This window comes from Megascapheus bottae, chromosome 5 (assembly GCF_031878675.1).
Source record: "Megascapheus bottae isolate mThoBot1 chromosome 5, mThoBot2.hap1, whole genome shotgun sequence".
Taxonomy (NCBI): Eukaryota; Metazoa; Chordata; class Mammalia; order Rodentia; family Geomyidae; genus Megascapheus; species Megascapheus bottae.
This window is the reverse complement of record NC_143513.1, coordinates 27,121,392-27,144,772: the sequence shown is the minus strand read 5'-3', so window position 1 is coordinate 27,144,772 and position 23,381 is coordinate 27,121,392. Positions and strand designations below refer to the sequence as shown.

Sequence of the window (23,381 nt, the reverse complement as noted above, 5' to 3'; positions counted from 1 at the left end):
GGAAGGAAAGAGAGGAAAAGGAAATATCATTAATTTATTCTTGTAAAACTAACAGAGAACTGTGGCTGGGAACTCAGTGACTTGGGCCTCAAGAAACTTAGCTTCTAGCTAAGCATAGGCTCATACGTGTAGATCTCATATCAACCAATTCAAACAAAAACTAAAACTAAAACAAAGCTCTCCCCTGAAGGGGAGACCTCCAAGGGAGAGGTACCCTCAGAGGGCACAGGGAGACCCTGGGCTCTCCTCTGCCTCTCTGGTTTCCTAGCCAGGAAACAAGTGATTCTGCTTTCCCATGTGGATTCTCCATAATCTGCTGCCTTGCCTTAGGTCCAAAAGTAACAGGGCCAAACTGCTTATGGATAAAAACCTCTAAAATAGTGAGCCCAAATGGACCTTTTGTCTTTATAAGTGGATCATCACAGAAATTGTGTTATAGTGGTAAAAACCTGACCAAGTGATTAACAGAGACTCCTTCCTTGGTAAGGATGACATTGGAAACTAGAGCTGGCTTCATGTAATTAGCTATGCAGTAGACCTTTCAGCAGGGAAGTGAAGTAACTTTCCTTAAAGATACACCTCCCAGTCAGAGCTTAATTAGCTAATTCAAGCAACTGCTTGAACTCTCATTGACAGGATCAATGACTTGTGTTCTCAGTGATAGACTAAAGTAAGTCAGAGCAGAGGAGTCACCAGAGAAAGTCTGAGCTGTTTACACTTCATCCTTCAGAGTCTGAATTGTGGCCGAAGGATGATGATGAGGCTGGTGGGCAGGCAAATCCCGATGTCTCTGGCTCACGGTGAAATCCTCAGCTTCACCTGAGTGCCATCTTATTAGAAGAAAGAAAGTGACTGCACAGCTCATAAATGTAATAATGGTCTCGTAAATCTGCAATCAGGCTGGGTGCTGGTGGTTCACATCTGTAATCCTGGCTAATCAGGATGCTGGGATAGGAAGACTGAGATTCAAAGCCAGCCCAAGTGGACAAATCCACCAGAATTTTAAGCTTAGTCAGCAAAACCTGGAACAGGGTCATGCCTCAAGGAGAAGAACACTTGCTCTGTGAAAAAGCCAAGTGAGAGTAACAGCGCCTGAGTCCAAGCCCCTGCACCAGCACAAAACAACAAAAAAAAATCTGCAATTATTATTCATTCTTCAGGGATGGAATCCTCACCATACTGTGATGTGTCTTTGTGCTGCGTGTGCTAGTTTTAACAGTTTAGTGTCATTTGTCTTCATTAATCGGTGATTAACAAGTGGGACATGCCCTAATAATGGCACAATGTGATCTTTAGACCACAGAAGGACAAAAATGTCCAGGATCAGTGGCTCACATTTGTAATCCTAGTTACAAAGGAGGCTGAGATTTGAGGATCATCATTCAAAGCCAGCATAGGGAAGGGCAAATCTGAGAGAATTGTAGTTCAAACGGTAAAGTACCAATCCTGAGTGACAAAGTTAAGGGGGAGAGCAAGGCCTAGAGTTCAAGCCCCAGTATCAGCACAAAACAAAACAAAACAATTTCGTAGCATTCCTGAAACCACTCAGGTTTTTAAAAATTGCTTTTGTAGCAAGGTACCGAATGTCTTGTTATAATAATTCCAGAACAAAAGGAATTTAATCAGCTTTGTATTTTTCCCCAAAACCATAGTAAAAAGTTGCCTATTCTGCTGGAGGCAAAAGTGATGTGTAGCCTCATTATGGGAGGTGCTTTCCACTGAAACACTCAGTGTCTCCCCAAAGTCATGGCAGTTTCCTGAGTACCTATGGAAGTCTATTGTTTTAGAAGCTTAGTATAAATAACCAATGAGTGGGGGGGGGTGTTGGAAATCACACATACATTTCAGATTGGCAAGCCATCTTGAATGTACTCATGGAATTCTTCTCCCTCAATATGCATCAATGTGAGAAAAATAAAGCCTATACAATGCATCATAAATCAGCTAAGGAAAGGAGAGCACTATAATGAAATTCCATCCATCCATCCATCCATCCATCCATCCATCCATCCATCCATCCAATCTATCAATAAATAAAAAAAGAAACAGAAAATTTTAGCATGCAGTATAGGACAAAGCCTGGGGCTGAGCTCAGTCTCAGAAACCTTAAGTATGGCTTTGGTAACGTTCTCCACATACACACATATCCTTAGAATGATAGAGAAATAGTTCAAATTGATTTGAATTGCCCTTCCATTTCTGATCAAAGAGCTCTCCTAGCAAGAATCAGAGAACAGTAGAGAGGTCATCAGAGAGGCCAGTTCCTTTGACAAAAGGAAGGCTTAGGTGGTGTCCACTGAAGGAGAGGTCTCCCTAAAGAGCCCAGTGTCCCCTGCAGTATGGAAGGTATTGTAGCACTGTTGGTTGGGGGACATTTCACTGGATCTCAAGATAATGAAGGTGGGGGGGGGGAGAGAGAGAGAGAGAGAGAGAGAGAGAGAGAGAGAGAGAGAGAGAGAGAGAGAGAGAGAGAGAGAGAGTCTTTTTTAACAAAGACAGCAGTTTGCCTCACCTGAACTCCCCCAGCCCCATCCTTGGCATTCTTTCAGGATTTAAAAAAGTCGATAGATCTCACAGGAAAATAAATGTCTCAGATATAGTAGGAAGAATGTTGAAATGTCAATCAAGCTATATCAGCCCAAGTGGAATAAGCGGGATTTAAAAAAAAAAAAACCATGATTGCTTTGAAAATATTTTCGAATAATATGAAGGAAGAAAGGCAATAAAACAAATACATAAGTCCATGTTAGGGAAAAAGAAACTTAATTCAAGGAAGAGAGGAAATGCCTCATAATTGTACTCTATAATGTGGAGTTAATTTTAAAAATATTCAAAGATAACATTCCTAAACAAAAGAAAAAGGAAAAAAGATTTAACATTTCAGGACATTTAGTGAAATCCCAAACAATAAGTTTACTTAATATATGAATTAGAAACAGAAAATAGTAGGATAAAAACTACCAAAAGTTGAAGTACTATAAAGATAGCAAACACCAGATGTAACAATGAGTAAAAGTAAAAAAAAAAAAAAAAGAGAAAGAAATAAGAACAAACTTACAAAAATGGTAACAGACATAAAAGACAAAAATTTCAGGGTATGTATAACTTAACACTCCCCCTCAAGATCATCATGTACAGAACCAATGTTATATTTATGTAAAAGGAAAATTTTCCAGAAGCAGAGAGAATAAAATAGAATTCTCACATTAAAATCATACAACTTTTTATTCAAAAGGCAAAACACTAAGACACATCCAGTCTAGATAAATGACTAGGGATCAAGAAATTTACAGCCAGATGCCAGTGGCTCACACCTGCCATCCTAGCTAGTTAGGAGGCTGAAATCTGAGGATGGAGATTGGAAGCTAGATTAGGCAGGAAAGTCTAGGAGACTCTTATCTCCAATTAACTACCAGGAGAAAGAAAAAAAAGCTGAAAGAGGAGCTGTGGCTCAAGTGGTAGAGTGCTAGCCTTGATCAAAAACAAAAGCTCAGGGACAGTACCCAGACCCTGAGTTCAAGCCCTAGGAACAACACACACACACACACACACACACACACACACACGCATGCACACACGCACACGCATGCACATGCACATGTGCAAAATTTGCAGCCGGAAGAAAATATAAGTCACTTCAAAGAAAAAAAATGGACTGGACTTAGATGTGTCCATTGCAAAGTTTAAGAAGCATCACCATAAGGCAACATGAGGCAAGAATTAGGATTCATGGGAAAAGTGATGCTCAGGCATGCACTCTGCTAGGAGGCTCTTTAGGTTCAAATGTTCAAATCAATGGAGACAATGAGCACCTATGCTTAAACCAGCACAGGCAGCTCCCACCTATCCATGGGGCTGAGATCTGGAGGATCTTAATTCACAACCAGCAGAAGCAGAAAAGTCCGCTACACTTCATCTCCAATTAACCAACAAAAAGCAGGGCTGGAGATATGGCTCAGGTGCTAGAGCACCAGCCAAGCAAGCAAGGCAAACAAGCTCAAGTCCATTTGATGACTCTCTTGTTTTTTGTTTTTTTTTTTTAGAACAAAATATGCTAGGGAAATTACAATGACTAGCAATTAGTTTTCTCTTTATATTTAATTATTTTACTTACCCTAATGGCTAGCCAAACTGAAAACAATGCTTAACGCCTTATCAGCCTTTCCTACTGGGCACACTGGTCCTGTCAGGCTCTTCTGTCTTTTCTGGAGGGTAGGCAAGGAATGTTGCCAACAAAGCCAATACTATCTGCCTCAGGCCAAAATTCAAATGTACAAATCTGAATCAGAGCTCACTTATCAATAAAGTGAAAATATATGCCCCTTGGAGCAATATTCAGTATTTATACCATTTGTAAAGTGCTTTCTAGTGTGGAATACTCTGCCACATCCACTTTTCCTTCTGCTCCTCAGGATGGCTCTGGGAAGGAGGCAGAGCCTCTGACCCATGCCCATTTCAGAGATAGAAACGCTGAGTCTAGTCCCACTCAAGACTGACTCCCTCACCACTTAGTCACTGCCAGGACTGGATTCAGGATCCTAGAACTCTTTCAATTCCACCATGCTGGACCAGCAGGTGGAACAGTAGCTGTAACTCCTATTTTCTCCTTTTCCTTTTACTTAGGGGAGAAAGACAGCATCTGGGAGAAGAAGAATGGCCTCTGAGAACCATCTCTCATTATTTTAGAAATGATGGCATGTTAGCGATGGCTGATGGAAATGCAGTGGGGCTGCAGTGAAATCAGGGCAGGAAGTGGGCTAGGCTTGAGCTGCCAATCACCAGCTCCTGGGGAAATTACCAACCCTACACAGCTGCTGCAAGCCCTTCCACATTCCACTTCTGCTCTCCTGGTCCTCCTGTTCCCATAATCCACTTCCTCCTGACTTTAACCTCTCCCCTGGAAACCTCTGTCTCATCTTTGCTTGCTCCATTAGAGTCAATTGTTTCGGAAGCCTCTGATTCAAGACAAGACCCCCTTGCAGTGGAGCAAGTGGAGACAGTAATAGTGTTTTGGTACACATTTCACTTATATCGATGTGTGACAAGGAGCTACAGATGTCCACTTGGAATTCTTTTGGATCCCTTTGTGAAAGAGGAAGTCACATCCTGCTTCCTGGGGTCAATAAGTAGTCAGAACCCTTGGACATGCTTGCTGCTTTGTCTCTTCTCTTTTCTCTTATCCTGCCAATCCCTCATCAGGACTCCCATTTTAAGTGGGCACAGCTGGGGTGGGAGGCTGTGCCTAAGTCTGCCTGATATCCCCAGATACCCCATCAGCTAAGTGTCAGACCAGGACTTCCTTCTTACTCTGCTCGGAAAACCAAAGGCCTCCCTCATCTTCATAATTCCCAAGCTCATAATGGCCAAGACAAATCCACCTACCCTTCCAAAATCATCTAATGGGACACCCCCCCACTTTCTCTGCATCCTTCACTGTTCGATCTATTGAATCAATGAATTAAAATGGAGTCCTATTTGAAAGAAGATGGCATCCAAGAACTTTGACATTCTTTCCTGAAGCCACTTTTCTGAGCCCCCCCGCCCCCCACCCAGGCCTCAGTGAGTATTTTCCCAGTTCCTAGCTATCTCTCAGCATAAAGTTACCAGGGGCTATCTACACTAGGAGGTCACACTTGTAGTAAACCCTGAACTCTAATCACTTTCCAGATCTTTGTTTGCTTCTTCTTCCAAATGGCATCTGACTCCATGTACCCACTCCACCCTCACCCTTCTTTCCTCTTTCACCAAGCCTCCCCCTCCTCTTTCCACTGCAGTCACCACTGCCTCAACTTCTGCTTTCCAATCAATTTTTGGCCCATGCTATCTCTACGTTCCAAGCTGCTGTTCCCATCGAAAATATGCTCACACTTTTTCTGTTCCTTCTGAATGAGGCTCCAGCTCGTATGTTGGCCTTTGAAGGCAATTGCTCTCATAGCCAGAATTATAACCTGGGACAACTTCACTTCCCTTATTTCCTGGTGGGCATTTGAGCTGGATTATATCTACACCCCCAAAAGGTACTAGCTGACCTTTTCCAGAACCTACCACTAGCATTGATGTTTCTCCTCTCTGATTCTTCCAATACCATAATATACCAATATCCTGTTCCTCTCTCTAGATTCACCTCAGCTCTGCAAAGCTCTTACTGATCTCTTTCCTGGACATCATCCTTTGGTTCTTGATCGTAATAGCTGACTGCCACATGGAGGGCCTTTACATGGTCTCATATCCTTGGGGCCACTTTATGTCCACAATGGCATGCGCTTTGATCTTTCCTTGCCTTCCAGAGTCTGCTCTGGGAATTTTATATATTATTATACTGGGTAACAGCTTCTCAACGAAGCTGAATAGGTAAGGATTTAATGGTGAAAACAGCAATCTTGGTTGGATGTTCAGTTCACTGAGCCATTCCCAGGGCCAGTTACTGTGTGATTTCTCCTGTGAATGTTTAGTCTCCATTAGGGAGAGGTTATGTGTTTTTTGTATAAAACAGAAATCTGTAATTCAGAAAGGGCAGGAGGCACAGAATATCCTGCTGTTCAGAACCCCCTGGTTCTCAGTGCTGGGTAGACTGACCAGGCCACCTTCAGAGGGACAGGAATGACAAGCAGAACACACCAAAGGCCCAGGATGCCACCAAAATCAAATCTAAGAAATGGGAGGTTTATCTTGAAAAGTAAGGATTTTCTTTTCTTCTCCTCTCAACTTAATTTCACTTGACTCTCAAAACACCCACATAGAGTTGTTCATTAGGAGACAGCAAACGTTTAACTCTTACCAAGAAATTTCTGAGGCATAGAGCTCTTACGTTTGGCGACGTTACTTGCTAGTCTGTCCAGCACGAGGGATCTCTCTGATCCTATCTTGCACAGGTCTTCTGCCATCTCACTGTGATTAGTTTCTTCTTTAATGACTAAAGTGAAAGACAGTGAGAGAGGCCAGTTTATTAATGCTTACATTGAAAGGATGCTACCATGTTCAGTGTTATAGGTGACTGTTGTGAATCTCCTTCAAGAGCCAGAGCCTATTGTGAGATTATCATCAATTCTCTCTGCATCTGGGCTGCCAGACAGACAGCAGCTTCAAAAATGCCAGTGGTGAGCCAGCCATTTGTTAGGGTTCCTTCCTTTCATATCTGTTCACTGAATGTTACAACTAAGACCACAAGATCAGGCACCACCTCCATCTCCCAAAGTGGGACTGCAATGATGTATTGGTGAAACTGTGGAAGGTCCTTTCAACTTTCAAAAATACTTCCATGTCTACTAGCTCAATGGTTCCTAACAAGAACTCTCTGAGAACTGAAACCGGTCAGATCCAGAAATGGCCCCACAGTCTGATTCCATAACTGTCACAGTGAGCAGAGATACAGGAAGGTAGTCATTTTGGATCCCACAACACATCTTGGCAAACTGAGAGGGAAAAAATACCCAGACATTTCTTATGTGTGAACATAGGCAAACTCCTCTGGTGGGCAATTTTTGGTCAATCTCTATTTTTTCTATACTATTGTTTCCTCTCCATCACTGCAAATATAATTTTATGCCTTGCATAGTCTTAGCTATACTTACTTGTAGTTTTTATAGTGGGAAATTTTTGAAATATAGCTGTTTCATTTCCCTCAAATGACTCCTGACCTAAAAGGAACTGAAAGTATCCATTGATTATCTTCTGCATATCTGATCAAGTCTTCTACTTCATTGCTCTTCTGTCTCTGCTTTCCCCCCTCAGACATTTTGGGCTGCTTTATCACAAGGCCTTTCAGGTTTATCTGTTCCTGTTATCAGGTGATCTATGTATTCTTCAAAGCATTCCATACATTACAGCTACATTTTCAGGTAGTACTAGACTTGTCAATCTTTCTATTTATTTTCTCAGATAGACTTTATGATAAAGAATCCCACAAGATTTACAGAACAATTTTATGTCAAAAGCATGCCTTGATTTGGGTTCCTGTATATCTGTTCCCCTCTCCTCCTTCACTCCCTCTTCCATTCTCCACATTTTCTTCCTTCCCTCATGATGTTTTGGTAGCAAACCTCAACAAAGATCATATTGCCTGGCAACCTGATCTATAAGTATTTTATATCTTCATTATGGCTGAAAACCATTTTAGAAAAAACCCCCACATACTTCCATTTGGATACCATTTCTGGTGTGTGTGTGTGGGGGGGTGTATTTAATGGTGATTTCAATTTAAGTAGGTCAAGTTCAATGCATACTGACATAGTTGATAAAAAAAAATCAGGATAGAAGCCAGGTGCTGCTGGCTTATGCTATAATCCTAGCTACTCAGGAGTCTGAGATCTGAGGATCAAGGCTCAAAGCCAGCCTGGGCATGAAGGCACATGAGACTCTTATCTCCAATTAACCACCAGAAAACCAGAAGTGGCACTGTGGCTTAAGTGGGAGAATGATAATTTGGAGCTGAAGAGCTCAGGGACAGCACTTAGGCCCAGAGTTCAAGCCTTAATACTAATTATATGTATATGTGTGTGTGTGTGTGTGTGTGTGTGTGTGTAGACCATGTTCTGATAGGAAAGCTACACATAAACCCACAAGACTCCATTTTATTGATTACACTTATGATCTGCCAAGCTAATGTGCTTGTTAATATTTTCCTCCCTTGTAAAGCAGGCCCAGTGGCTGCCTTAATTGCCCCATATCTCAAGTGGGGTTTCTTCCCCATCTCATACATGGTCTGATAAGGCCTTGATCTCAAGTAGCCCACACTAAGGGAAAGAACAGATCCCTCCAGTCCCACATCGCTGGCTACTTTGTCCTTAGGCAAATAACTCGGTTTCTTGTGTAACTTGAGGCTCTAGAAAACTTAATTTTTCCCATAAAGATATTAAGACCTGATATTAAGATATTAAGGTGACCTAAAGAAAATTATCATTAGACAAATTAATCTTTTCCCATAGGCATTATTTTTATTTAATGCCTCCAAACCAAGAGGATTTGGGAGATCAAAAGGATGACATGTCTGTCCCTCTAAACACAAAGGAGGAATGGCCCCTGGGGAACACGGAGGGACAGGAGAGGAAGAGCACACATGAGAAGGCATAGGTTCAACCAGCCCTGGCATAGTTCTCTGAGCGAATGTGTCCAAGACCCAGAGCCTCCCTCCTGACCCCCAGGACTGTATACCTAAATCTAGGATACTCTCCAAGCCCCTGCACTGGAAGCTTGGTCCTGAGGATAGAGTGATACTAATGGGAGGTAATGGGATCATTGAGGGATGGGATCTTGGGGGAGGAGGAGGTTCTTGTTTTTGTTCTTTTTTTTTTCCCAGTCAGTTGTGGGACTTGAACTCCGGGCATGGGCGCTGTCCCTGAGCTCTTCAGCTCAAGGTTATTGCCCTACTTCTTGAGCCACAGCACCACTTCCAGTTTTCTGTGGTTAATTGGAGATAAGAGTCTCATGGACTTTAAGCAGGGTGTGGTGGCTCATGCCTGTAACCCTAACTAATCAGGAGGCTGAGATCTGAGGATCAAGGTTCAAAGCCAGCCCAGGCACAAAAGGACCCGAGACTTTTATCTCCAATTAACGGTCAGAAACCAGGAAGTGGGGTAGGGCAGTAGCCTTGAGCTGAAGAGTTCAGGGACAGTGCCCAGGCCGAGTTCAAGCCCTAACACACACACACACACACACACACACACACACACACACACACACACACACACACACACACACACAAGAGTCTCACAGACTTTAGTGCCAGGGCTGGCTTTGAACTACACGATTCTTAGATCTCAGCCAACTGAGTAGCCAGGATTACAGGCGTGAGCTACCGCACCTGGCAAGGGGAGGTTCTTAGATCATTGAAGGTGTACCCTCAAATGGAAGCCATGGGATCCTAGATCTTTCCTCTCTCTGTTTGCTCCCTGACATATGATGTAGGATTTTGCTCCAGCCAGGAGGTATTGCTTTACCTCAAACCCAAAGCAATGAGGCCAACTAGACATGGATGGAACATCTCAAATCATAAACCTAAATAATCTTTTCTTTTTGTAAGTTCATCTTCTTAGGTGTTTGTTATAGAGATGGAAAGATGGCTAGCCCAACACAGATTGTGCAAAGATTAGTAACGATACTATCATAATGTCACACACCTTGATGCGATGAGATGTAAGAAGATTCAATTAAATGAATTAATGTAATTAATATATTATATATGAATTAATGAATTAAATGGAAGCCTGGCTTTTTCTGTGGCCACACTGTGGTCACATGCCTGTTCCTTGCTACAGAAGCTTTCTTGCCCTTTGAGAACATGAAAGCATCACTGTAGTGCTCTAAACCACTTGACCACCAGTTGGGGACTAATGAACATTCTCAGAGTGACACTGATTCACACCACCGAGTAACATTTAGCATATACCACCAGCAACTCAACTTACTGACATGTAGACAAAGAGAGGAGAATGGAATTGATGAGGTCCATCTGTTGGAGATTTCAACTTCTCTTTTATGGATGTTCATGATTCATGATAAGTGTGTGTGTGTGTGTGTGTGTGTGTGTGTGTGTGTGTGTTTGGCTCCTTGCTGTTCCAGGGACTTTGTGCTTGGAGGCTGGCCATATGGAAATTGGCACTCACACTTGAGAGATGAGCCCCGGGACCACATTCAAAACTGAGGTTCAGTGGTGAAACTTGAGCCTGAGTCTCAGTAGAATGAGCAGGTCATTTCCTCAGCAATGAAGATGGTGGAGGACACAACGAATACCCACTTGCTCTGTTCCTTCATTGTGTTCCTTCTTAACTCCAAGTACATGGGTGCATGTTGAAAACCTTCATTCTATAGGGCTTTGCATTACTGTAATACATTTTTTTGTGTGCTGGTACTGGGGTTTGAACTCAGGGCCTGGGTGACAACCCCAACTTTTCCCCATATGGCTAGTACTATAAGACTTGAGCCACAGCTACACTTCTGGCTTATTTTTTTCAGTGATTAATTAGAGATAAGAATCTCATGGACTTTCCTGCTTGGGCTGGCTTTGAACCATGATCCTCAGATATCAACCTCTTGAATAGCTAGGATTACAGACATGAGCCACTGGCACCTGGTGATATAAGCACTATTTAATTGTCTAAAATGACTCATAAAACATTACTATATTAATTATATCATTAGGAACAGTTTCTTCCAAGACTCATTAAACTCAGCTTTTATAGAAAAATAGAATACCTGAGTATTAACATTCTTATTTTATTTTATTTTTCATTTTTTTTCCAGTCCTGGGCTTGAGCTTAGGGCCTGAGCACTGTCCTTGGATTTTCTCAAGGCTAGAGCTCTATCACTTAACCCTTGGCACCACTTCCAGCTTTTTGCTATGTAGGTAGTCCCAAGGAATTGAACCCAGTTCTTCGTGTATGCTAGGCAAGCACTCAACCACTAGGCCAAACTCCCGGCCCAACCAAACATTCTTATTTTAAAGAGTTTTCTACTCAGGGCTCTGGACACAATTTGATAATTTACTATTATTATTATTATTATTATTATTGTTGTTGTTGTTGTTGTTAGTATTACTATTCTCACATCTGAGTTTCTTCTTTTCCACTCACTCTTATTACTTTTCTAGTCTAGACAGAAACTAAATCATAATTTCAGGATTCTTCACTTCTCAGGTGAGATGCCTCTGGCCTTGAGAATTCAGCTGCCAATTCTAGGACCCCAGAAGGTGAGAGGAGGGAGCACAGCAACCAGAGCTCTCATCATGTGATATGTGATGTCACTGTGCCAAGACTAATCTTCACTGATTTTTTAAGGACTTCTTTTCTAACAATTCTTTTCTCTTGATATCATGTGCCATTAACAATCTGTGTATACCTACCTGGGTGAATTTTTCTTTATGAATCATTTGCTGAAGTCAACACAGTACATAGGGCTTAATACATTTCCTAGGAAATTAGGATTCTCCCTTACTGTCCCACTGAGGGAGTGATAAGTGATAAGTGAAAGAGTTTTAAAAGAGGCTAGCAACATCTGGTCTATTTATAAACCATTTCTGTACTCATCAAAAAAGTCCTTACTAATAACTGCCACTGAGGTGAGTAAAAGCAGCCGTTTCAGTCTCCTCATATTATCTTAGATGTAAGTCAAGTGATGTCTCTTGGTGGAACACACATGACATAGCTCAGAAGACAAATGCTTCTCCATGGATCCTTTGACAGCCTTCATATTACTGACTGTCAGGGTCTTCCAACAAGCTTCCCCTTTGTCTTCCTGGCATGTGCCTCAGTCTAAACAGATAATTGAAGGCAGATCCTGAAAGTTCATACTTGATCACCTTTATGAAAAAAATTTAAAACCAGATTTCATATACTTTGATTACTAAATATGAAGAATCAATCACCACTCTAGGTTTTGTTTTGTTTTGCTGGTGCTGAAGAACAAACCTAGGACTTCATGTTCTACCCAAAGTTAAAACTAGTATCTTCAAAGTTAAAAACTTTTGACAGCTACTTAAAAGCAGCATTCCTTTATATTTGTGTGTGTGCGTGTGTTTCATTCCTGGGGCTTGAACTCAGGGCCTGGGTATTGTCCTTGAGCTTTTTTAGCTCAAGGCTAGCACTTGATCACTTGAGCCATAAGTCTACTTCAAGCTTCTTGGTGGTTAATTGGAGATAAGAGACTCAAGGCCTTTTGTATCATGTCTGAATTTCAACTTCAATCCTTAGATTTCAGCCTCTTGATTAGCCAGGCTGAAGAGGAAGAATTTTTTTTTTTGGGGGGGGATGGTAATGGGGCTTGAACTCAACCTGGGCACTGTCCCTGAGCTCTTCAGCTCAAGGCTACTGCCCTACCCCAGGGCCTGGAGGTGTCCCGAAGCTCTTAAGCTCAAGGCTACTGCCCTACCCTTGAGCCAAGCCCCACTTCCCGCTTTCTAGAGGTGAATTGTAGATAAGAGTCTCAGGTCCTTTTGTGTCTGGATTGTCTTTGAACCTTGATCCTCAGATCTCAGCCTCCTGAGTAGCTAGGATTATAGGCATGAGTCACCACACCTGGCTACAGGCAAGCTCTGGCTGCTCAGATAAGGACTTGGAAATTAAAGAAGGTGTTCTTCCTAGGGAAGTCATGTGTATGGCCCCAAAGATCCCTCCCTCACAGCATGGTGGGAAGTAGGCCAAGCAAAGTTGAGAGGGAGAAGGGCCCAGGCCCAGTCTGGGAGCTTTGCTGCTTACCTGGGTACAATGTGCCTGGAAGACCCATGCTTTCCAAGTAGTTGTGGCAGCGCTCTTTATGTTCCTCTAAAGAGCTCCGCTGTTTATAGCTTCGGCCACAATATCCACATTTGTGAGGTTTACCAACTGCAGAAAACACAATTGAATTCAAAACCCCAATTAAATATTGACCATCTGTGTAATGGGAATGCATGTGGTACAATTATTACTAAAAACCTTCTACCCTTGAAAGTTAAAAACATTATAGACTTGGTAAGGAGTCCAGGGGACTACTGAATTATCCCACAGACTCAGTTTCATCTTGTTCTATCCTAATTTGTCTACTGTGGTAATAAATTAATTCTTTCCTATAAGTCACTGTAACTGGGTGCTGATGGATCACACTTATAATCCTAGCTACTCATGAGGCTGAGATCTGAGGATCACTGGTGGAGGTGTGGTTCGTGTAGTAGAGCAATAGCCTTGAACTTATAGGCTAACAGTTAGCATGAAGTCATGAGTTCAAATCCCAGAAGCCCCAGTACCAGCACACACACACACACACACACACACACACACACACACACACACGTGCGCGCGCTACTGAAATCTGTCTTTTAAATGGAAAAACTGAACCATGAATATGCTATCATAAGGACAGAAATATGAGGAAGGCCGGATAACATACAAATTAACCTCCAGAGTGAGCATGCAGTCCATGTGTAGGCTCTGGGCTGGGTCTGGCTCAACACTGGTGCTATATCTAATGCAACCATTCTGAATTCAATTTAGGAGACTAAGCTGGATAATTGAGGTGTCTTAGAAACCATGGTAAGTAAAAATGCTTTAGTTAAATCAACGTTCACTCTCCTATGTAATACCAAAATATTTCATGTAAGACCATACAGTATAAAAATACAAAATGGAAAGTTTCAATGAAAATATAATTTTTTTTATCTACAAAGGAAAGCCAAAATGTATTTCCATATACATGGAAAATGTATATTTTGCATAAATAGAGGTGATGGAAACGCCATGTTACCCCTACACGGAATATGAGGATGATGTAGCCTTTACATCAACTGTGTTCATTGGAAGAAATTATACTGGTGGAAATAGTCTCTGTATGTTTATCCAATATAGCACCCTCTATGCTGTTCCATATGACTGACATCAGTCACGTATGACAATTCAATGTTCAAAGTGTGGCTAATGCCACAGAGGAATGAGGTTGTCATTCCCCATAACTTTACATGACTAGGATCAAAATATGACCTCTGACTTGTGGTTAGTGTATTGGGATAGTCTAGGCAATGAGTTTATCTCTTCCTGGATTTCACTGAATGGTATTTCAAGAAAAGAAGACTAATGAAGACTAGTAAGGAATTACTAAGTCTTCATAACATACCTATGTTAAAGACTACTTAAGATAGCATTTGAAAAGATAAGTTTGCTTCAAATGCTTATATGAGGAGTACAAACTTCCACCCTAAAACCAAAATCTTTTTCTCAGGCTGTTTCATTTAACACGTTAAAAAATATAAAAAGCAGAAGCATTCAAATCGAAACATTTGGAAACTGGTTTAGTCAAGGCTTTTGTTGGTTGAATTTTTTTCCTAGGTGAACCAAGACCATGATTTAAGAAGATTCATATGAAAAAAAATCCAAAGCTTGATTTTAGAAAACAAAATCATCTTTCTTTATATAGAAAGTTCCATACCTCAAACATTAAGAAATAATGCTTAAAAGGGAGAATGAATAAATGCATTCTTTATAAGCAGGTAAAGTAAAGTATATCTTCTGGTAGGAAAGTATGTCTCTAATATAGCTGAGAACTTCCAAACAAGCCATGAGGATGGAAGGGTCACTGCTTCCTCCTGACCTCCTAGGTCATCTTCAGTGGCACAAGTTCGGCAGTCACAGATGTGCTGGTGTCTGGAAGCTCACATCACCAGTGACAAGGGAAGCATGTTGGCGATCCTGGTTTTATATAGAATATGAGGTGTGACTACTCCACAGGGGAAGAGAATGTTGCATGTCTGAATTTTTTAAAGACTGAAATCTTCATTTCACCTAGGGAAATCATTTTGAAGGCCCTAAATCATTGTCTTTGATTTTGTTCTCTCTCCAAGAGGTTTGTATGTTTCAAGGGTACATTCAGACTGCAGAAGCATCACTGCTTCAGGTCCGTACTGGATTGCTTCACTAACTCAGAAATGAGATTCCCAGGTTTACCACTTGGTAGACCATACTGAGAGCCGGAGATTGTCTTGCCTTGAGGAAAATGAGAAGACATGGAGCCAGAAAAACACAAAAACACTCCTCGAGTATGTTCCTAATTTCACAGGGAAGACCAGACAGATACCACCTTACTTAACTTTTAAGGACTGACATGTGGAAGACATTTATTCTATACATTGGAGTAATGAGAGAGTGCCTACTGTATTATCCACCACCAGCATGGATTTTCCTTTCTCTTCTGCATCTACTACGTCCTTAATACGCTGGAGGTCAAGGAGATGGATATAATAGGTCTCTTATACCCTGGTGGTACCTTCGAAAAGACAGCCTGATGTCTTTCAACCTTTTGCATAGAATACATGTCCCATCTTCTGGGACAGCTCCTCCTCATCCTGCTGTACCCTGGATTCTGGATGGGCAAGTTTCTCCCCCACATCCACAACATCTGCGTGGAGAGGCTGCTGCTGGGACAGATGATTAAAAAAATGGCAGAGTGATGGCTGGTTTAGCTGTGGCAGTCTGTGAAGGTAGGGACAGGGCCCATCAGTCCCAGTGGCTTTCCCAAATTGTCCTAGGGCATTCCATTAGCTATCCTCAATGACACAGAATAGAGAAACTCACATGTATCATACTCCATGGTATACTGTAGGCAGGTATAGAACAGATGGGTAGGCTTAGGGAGCTACTGGATAATAAGCCACTCAAAGGCAGAAGATCCAACTCAATTAAGAAGTGATTTGTACAACACAAGTTAACAGTGTTTCCACAAATATCCTATGTTTATTCTAAGGATGACCTACTGGGACTTCAGTTCACTGATGCACTTTTTGTATGTTCTGTTACTGTGACTTGAACTCAGGGCCAAGATGCTATCCCTCTATCCCTCAGCTTGCTTGCTCAAGGGTAGTGCCCTATTACTTGAACCACAGCTACACTTCGGGCTCTTTTTTTTTTTTTTTTTAGTGGAGAATTGAAGATGAGAGTCTCACAGACTTTCTCCTCCCAGGCTGGCTTTGAACCTCCGTGTTCTTCAGATCTCAGCCTCCTGAATAGCAAAAATTACAGGCATGAGCAACATTTTAAGAAAATGCTGCCATTTACATTCTCCTGACAGCTTCAAACTGACTTTTCTTACTCAATCCTTGAGTGGTATTCCCCTAGGCTGGGGAATCCAGTACAGCCTGGATTGCCAGGACTGGGAGGTGAATTTCCTCTGGGTCACACTTATGAATACAATCACCCATCATTGCCATTTAAAAATACTCCCTCTAAGAAAGAAGGCACGTCCATGTGGGTTAACCACCGACATAAAGAACTGCAAACTCTGGGCGCATGTGTAGTACATCAGTAGTACAGTATAGCGGGCAGAATCCTTGGCAAAAATCCACTTACCCAACACTGTAGTGAAGAGGCTTCTTCTGAAGATTGCTAGAAATGGAGGCCTTCCTCCTGTAGTTGAGTCTGTATATATTGAGTCTGTATGTATTAGATTTCCTTTTGTTCAATGGGAAGGTGAGATGCTAAGTAGGGGTCAGTACCAAGGAGGCTACACTGAGGAAGGTAAGCTGGGCTGATGAACTGGCCTAGGGCCACTGTGCACCCAAAGTGGATGCTCCTGTGCCCAGACTGGGCTTCCCAACTGCCCAGGAAACCTACCAGAGTGTGTCCTTAGGTGGCCGGTGAGGGCGTCCCTCCGACGGCAGGCATAGTTGCAGAGGTGACACTTGAATGGCTTCTCCCCGGAATGCAGCTTGATGTGGCGTAGCAGGTTGCCTTTCTGGGTGAAGGAGGCCCCACATTGATTGCACTGGAAAGGCCTTTCTCCTGGGGCGAGGAGAGGAGAGCCAGCCGTGAGAACAAAACTCAGCCGGGGCATAAGAAGACTGTGGCCTACAAGAAAGTTGTTTCCCACGGGCCCAGTGACTTCCACCAGCTGCAGGTTTGATAGAACATGAGGCTTTCAGACTAAACCTGCCAGCTCCTTAACGCTTCACTGGCTGGGTCAATTTGATCTGAAAATCTAATTTTTTTTCCCTAAATCAGAATGGCACATCACAATGCAAATTCAAACTCATTTAAATAAAGTGACTGCAACATTTTGTGATGAAGAGCCACTCTTCCTGATCAGCAGTTTTGGAATAAACCAATATCCAATTTTGCGTGTTGTGGCATTTGGTGGGTTTTTTTTTAATGTGGCTTTTTTCAAAGGGTCTTTAAAATATGCCACTGAAGCAGCAAAATAAAAGGGAAACTCATTAAAAATGCATTTCAGGATCACAAGTTCATTTCAGCGTTACATTCTTATATTTAAATGAAAGGCACTTCATTATAACAGTTATAATAACTTCTTTTCATTTACATTTTCCCTGTATTTTCCCTTTCAATTTCTTCTCCATTACCTGTCTGTCCCTAAGCAGGCAAATCAGGAGAGAGACAGACAGAGAAAGTGTAAGGGTGAGAGGGAGATGGAGAAAGATTGAATACAATAAGAAGTTAAGAAACAGGGCAACAGGGGCCCTGTCTTCCACAGGAAACTTCCAAATTTCCCTATAGCTGGGCATAAAAAATCAGAGTCTTATGAACCTTTCTTGCCCTTTTCCTTCTGTATAACTTCTCTATCTGATAATCTTTTGTTTGTCTATGACTGTAGAAGACAAGTTCTCCCTCAAGCATATCTCTTCTATCAGATGCAATTTCATCACTGCTGAGGTGGATTACTGAATCCAGGATGGATGCAGACAGCATGTGGCAGAGGGTGTGTGTGCTTGTAACTCAGATAGAAGTCACTGGAAAAGGAATATGAATAGACCTTCTGGGGCCATTGTACTCCCCAAGTGGATGTTCCTGTGCCCAGACTGGACACAAATTCTTGGAATCTAAGTGGTGAACATTTCCTTGAACTGCCACTAAAAGGAGTGATGTTTCTCATGTTTAAATGGATATTAGAACTCTTTTGACAAACAAATGCTTCATTTGTTAAAGGAGAACAGTGCTAGGGGTCATAGTTCTTGATATAGAGAGCCTATGCAAATACATGTCCTAGAGATAATTTTTCTTAGGAATAAAGAATATCAAAACATCTCTTTGATCATTTTCTTGAGTAGGAGATGGAAGAGAGAACTTATCAATAATTGAAGTATTATTGCATTAATAACTTGGTACTATTAAAATCTCTACCCTTGCTGAACATTGGTAGCTCATGCCTGTAATCATAACTCCTTAGGAGACAGATGGGAAGATTGTGGTTCAAAGCCGGTCCAGGCAGGAAAGTCTTTATGACTCTTATCTCCAGTCACCACCAAAATGCCAGAAGTGGAGGTGTTACTCAAATAGTAGAGCACTAGCCTTGAACAAACAAGCTAAGGGATGATGCCTAGGCCCCGAGGTTCAAGTATCAGTACTGGTACACACACACAGAGACAAAAAAACCACACCTGAGTAAATCTTAAAGTGTCTATTGTTACCTGAGCTTCTTGATTATTCTCACTTTTCCAGCTGGCAAATAGAAAAATGAAACTAATTTATCATGATAGTCAATCATGGGCCATCCAAAGAGGTCTTGATACTAACCAGCTTGTAGTCAATGCTTCTCTAAATCCTAATTTGTAGATTGGATATGGGCTGAGTAGAGAAAAAGGGGTACATAAAATCAAGCACATTGGATAAGACCAACCAACACATTAACTACAGCCAACTCTGTTGAGTTCCAGGCTGATGTTGGATGGAGAGAAGAAAAGATACCTGCCGGGGGCGGGGTGGGGCGGGGGTGGGAAGGACAGTCATTTAATTCCTATTAGGAACATTTCTGAGCCTTTCTTACATGTGTTCATGGAGTGTGTTTAATTGAAACAAAAGGAAAAAATAGAAGTAGTGTAAACCACACGTACAGAGAGACCCAGAGAGGAGGAAGCAGAATTTCAGTTCTCATCTGTACAGGGTGGGCCCTGCAGCTGAGTGGGAAAGACAGTCAGGAAAATTCCCACTGTGAAGATGTGAGGGACACTCATGGTGACCCAAGTGTGTTTCACACATGACCCTAAGCTTATGAATGAAATCCGGTGCCTAGCATGAGAAGGACTCCCTCTGTGCTGAGGAGAGGTTGAAGTGTCATGCCTCCCCTCACTTTGATTGACTGGAGTGGTGTGAACATCTCCCTTAGCTGAACACAGAGTGAACACAGATCTAGCAGGCATATCTCCCTGTTGCAGGAAGCCAAAAAGAGGGAGACCTCGCTTAAACTTTGAGTCAATGATCCTTTTGGGATTCCATTGTACCTACTACCTCAATTCTTGCCACAAGGACAAGCTTCCTTGGAAATCTAATTGCTTTTGATTTCCTGTGCAAGCCTAAGAACGAGAGGGTCTAGAGAACAGCATTTCCCCAAATGACAACTCACAGTGTTCCACTTAAGGGAGGTGTTGTAGGCAAGGGGACATGTCCATGAAGCCAGGTTTATGTGTTCTTTCTGCTGCTAGTGGATATGGCCTACCTTCTACTATATAATATATATTATAATACATTATATTATCTTAGAATGTTATTTTGGAAACTGATTCATTTACATAGAAGTACAAGAATTTCTGAGACCCTAGCCAAAGAGGGAGAATGAACCAAACATATTGGAACTGAAAAAAATAAAACAAAACAGGCCTGGCCATACCATGTTATGTGGGCACACGGTGCAAGGTGGCATTACCACAGAGAATACTAAGGTCAGGCCCTGACCTGACCTGCGGGACAAGTAGAGTCTTCACAGACATCCTGGCCTGACCATCTTCTTGGTCTTTGTTATTTCGAATAGTAAATGCCACACATTCTGCGTGGTGGGTTCGCTGCTATGATTCCTGTTTCTTTCCTGTGACTTTGATTCTCAAATTCATCCTGAGATGAGGGTAGGGATGGCATTGCTGAGGCATTGCATAGCCACAGGATGAGGCTCAATAGGAAGGAAAGGGCTGGTAGCCATGGACCACTTAGGAAATAGGACCAGTGGCTCTTCACCAAGGTGGTGATATGAGCAGATGCAAGATCTCTTACCAAGAGATTAATCCTGATTCTTCTTGATTTCCTAAGAGAAACTAGGGAAGCCCTACCTGTGACTGATTGTTCACAGCCAGGAGAGGGAGAGTGGCCGGATGAAGGTTCTTGCTTCATCTCACGCTATCTAAGCTCCTGAGTGAACAGCCATCTAAATGGACGTGCTCACTGTCTGCTCAGAATGACAGGTCCCCAGCATTCTCCATGTTCCCTGTCCATTCTCCTTACAAGGGGTGTGTGTGTTGGGGGGAGGAAGGAAATTGGAAATGCCTGCTTTCCAGTTTGCACAGAGCTGCATTTTCGCAAGATCCCATATGATATATGGTCTTGTTGAACTGGAGATGGGTGCTCTGTAAATAATGCAAACATAGACAGTACAGAAAGCATATTCCTAACATATTTCACCTAGAATGAGGGAAAGGGAAACTTTTCTTCTGTGTCTAGCTGTTGAAATCTAGTTTGGCCAAATGGGTTTTCTACCTATCTACTTATGGCCTTCTGTGCTCACATGTATTTTTTTTTTATTGTTTAGAGTGTCTTGTTTTTAAGAAAATGACCAGGCAGAAATGGAGTATCTGGTAGAAAGTCTCTCTTTCTGGAAATATCTGATCTGTAAAGAATGAGGGTATTAGGGTAGAGGTGACATCTAGCCACTATTTGCGGAAGAACTGACTCAGCAAACAGCAGGTGCCACTTGGATATTTATACTTGACAAGTTTATTCATTAAAGATGATTATTCTTTTTATTAAGGCAGCAGTTATTATGCTTTGGCAATTTAGTGTGGCAGAACTGGATTCACTTATCAAATATTTACTTAAAAGAATTTCAACTAGAGAGTCCAACTTTACATGAATTAGTAGGTAAGTGATTCATTTGTGAGCTTATTCTGCATCAGGAATGTACTATCATAGGTCTAAGAGTGCCATGTTACAGTTTATCTCCTTCCTGGGATTTTATCTTATTATAAAGGGGAGAGTATGATTACTCCCTTGTACATATTTAAGACCTGGATATGACTGGGTAATTTGAAGATAAAGAGGCCCATTCTGAAAATTAGAATGGCCTATTCTAAAAGGCAAGATTTTAAAAGCTCTATTTTTAAGTGAGGACGAATGTCCTGTGTGTTTGTGTGCCTGTGTGCACGTGTGCGTGTGTGTGTGTGTGTGTGTGTGTGTGTGTTGCGCACGTGCACAAGCACCTGTGTGTCAGTTCTTGGGCTTGAACTCAGGACCAGGCAAGATCCCTTAGCTTTTTCTCTTGGTGTTAGTGCTCTACCACTTGAGTCACATTCCCACTTCTGGATTTTTGTTGGGTAATTAGAGATAAAAGTCTGATGAACTTTTCTGTCCAAGTTGACTTTGAACTATGATCTTCAAGATATAACTGCGATCCTTTGTGATATATATATTATATTCCATATATTATATATAATATATTCTATTATCTTAGAATGTTATTTTGGAAACTGCTTTATTTACATAGAAGTACAAGCCCATAGATACATACATTTCCTAGTAAGTAGTTTTGCTGAATGCCTTTTCTGAATGTTTGTTTTAATTTTCACAAATGTATGTTTGTTTGTCCTCACAGAAGAAGCACAATATGGTTTTCAAGACAACTTTCCAACTTTCCTGAGAGCTTACAAAACTCACTGTCTCCAGGGTGGTTTCTCTTTCCCCCCTCCTGAATTTTGAAGTAGCAGCTGTCAATTGTGAGATGTCAAAGGATCCAGCTCACTGGCTGGTGGGGCTCATGGTATCTTGCCTTACATATAACTTTTCTGTGACTACTAGAGTGGGTGAGTTTATTGTATTTTATTTACATTTCAGGAAGCCTTCTATGGGCTGCTCAGTGAGAAACAAACTCCATGGACACACCGAAAGATGAATGAATGGCACTGATATTTTGCTTCTCCAATGCTTAACTGGTCTTGGTGGTGGTGGTGATGATACTTAATTCTTTGGGACGAGCACCTCACTGTTCAATCCACAGGATTTAATATGAGAGCCACAGGTGCAGGGCCAATGTAGCTAACTGAAGCATTGCTTGGTTACCTGCATCCCCAGGTATAAGCTAGGGCATAGCTCTTGGACATTAGGTAGCTTATGTTTCTTCATTTTGGGACATGGAATATTATATTCCTCTGTGTGTGTGTGTGTGTGTGTTGGTAGCTGGGCTTGAACTCAGAACCATGACACTTTCCCTTAGCTTTATTCACATAAGCCGGAAGATCTACCATTGAGCTCCATTTCTGGCTTTTTAGTTGGTTAATTAAATATAAGAACAATATAGTCATAAACTTCTTTGTCAAATGGAAACTCATATGTAAAACTAGTTAAACATACTACTACTACTATCTAAAAACAAGTTTATGGACTTTTCTTCCTGGGCAGTCTTCAAATCATGGTCCTTAGATCTCAACCTGTTGAGTAGCTAGGATTATAGGCCTGACTCATAGGAGCCTGACAGAATATTACACTTTTGTTTGTGTGCGTCCCTGTCCTGAGGCTTGAAGTCAAGGCTTGAGCATTGTCCCTGAGTTTTTTTTCCTCATGGCTAGTGCTTTGCCACATGCCACAGCTCCATTTCTAGCTTCTTATTTTTCCTTTTTCTTTCTTTCTTTCTTTCTTTTTTTCTTGTCAGCTCTGGGCCTTGAACTCAGGGCCTGAGCACTGTCCTTGGGGTTTCTCAAGGCTAGAGCTCTACTACTTGAGCCCAGCACCATTTCTGTTTTTTTTTTCTTCTATGTATGTGATACTGAGGAATCGAACCCGGGTCTTTGTGCATGCTAGGCAAGTACTCTACCACTAGGCTTAACTCCCAGCTCAATTTCTAGCTTGTTTGGTGCCTAAAAGAGATAAGACTTTAATGGACTTCTTGCCTAGGTTGGCTTGAACCTCAGATCTCAGCTTTCTGAGTAGCTCAGGTGACAGATA

At 41.8% G+C, this 23,381-nt stretch overlaps 1 protein-coding gene across 6 annotated transcripts in view; it reads right to left on the bottom strand.

Moving 5' to 3' along the window:
- The window catches only part of Ikzf1 (IKAROS family zinc finger 1), a 104,014-nt gene that overhangs the window by 5,474 nt on the left and 75,159 nt on the right, over positions 1-23,381 (bottom strand). For 4 of the 6 annotated variants that reach the window (XM_090332832.1, XM_090332836.1, XM_090332834.1 and 1 more), the window contains 3 exons: positions 17,064-17,231; positions 13,188-13,313; positions 6,779-6,913 (listed from right to left, as the gene is read on the bottom strand). In XM_090332832.1, the coding sequence (XP_090188958.1) occupies positions 6,779-6,913; positions 13,188-13,313; positions 17,064-17,231 (429 nt within the window). The remainder of the gene's footprint in view (positions 1-6,778; positions 6,914-13,187; positions 13,314-17,063; positions 17,232-23,381) is intronic. The other 2 variants (XM_090332833.1, XM_090332835.1) reach the window with 1 other exon arrangement.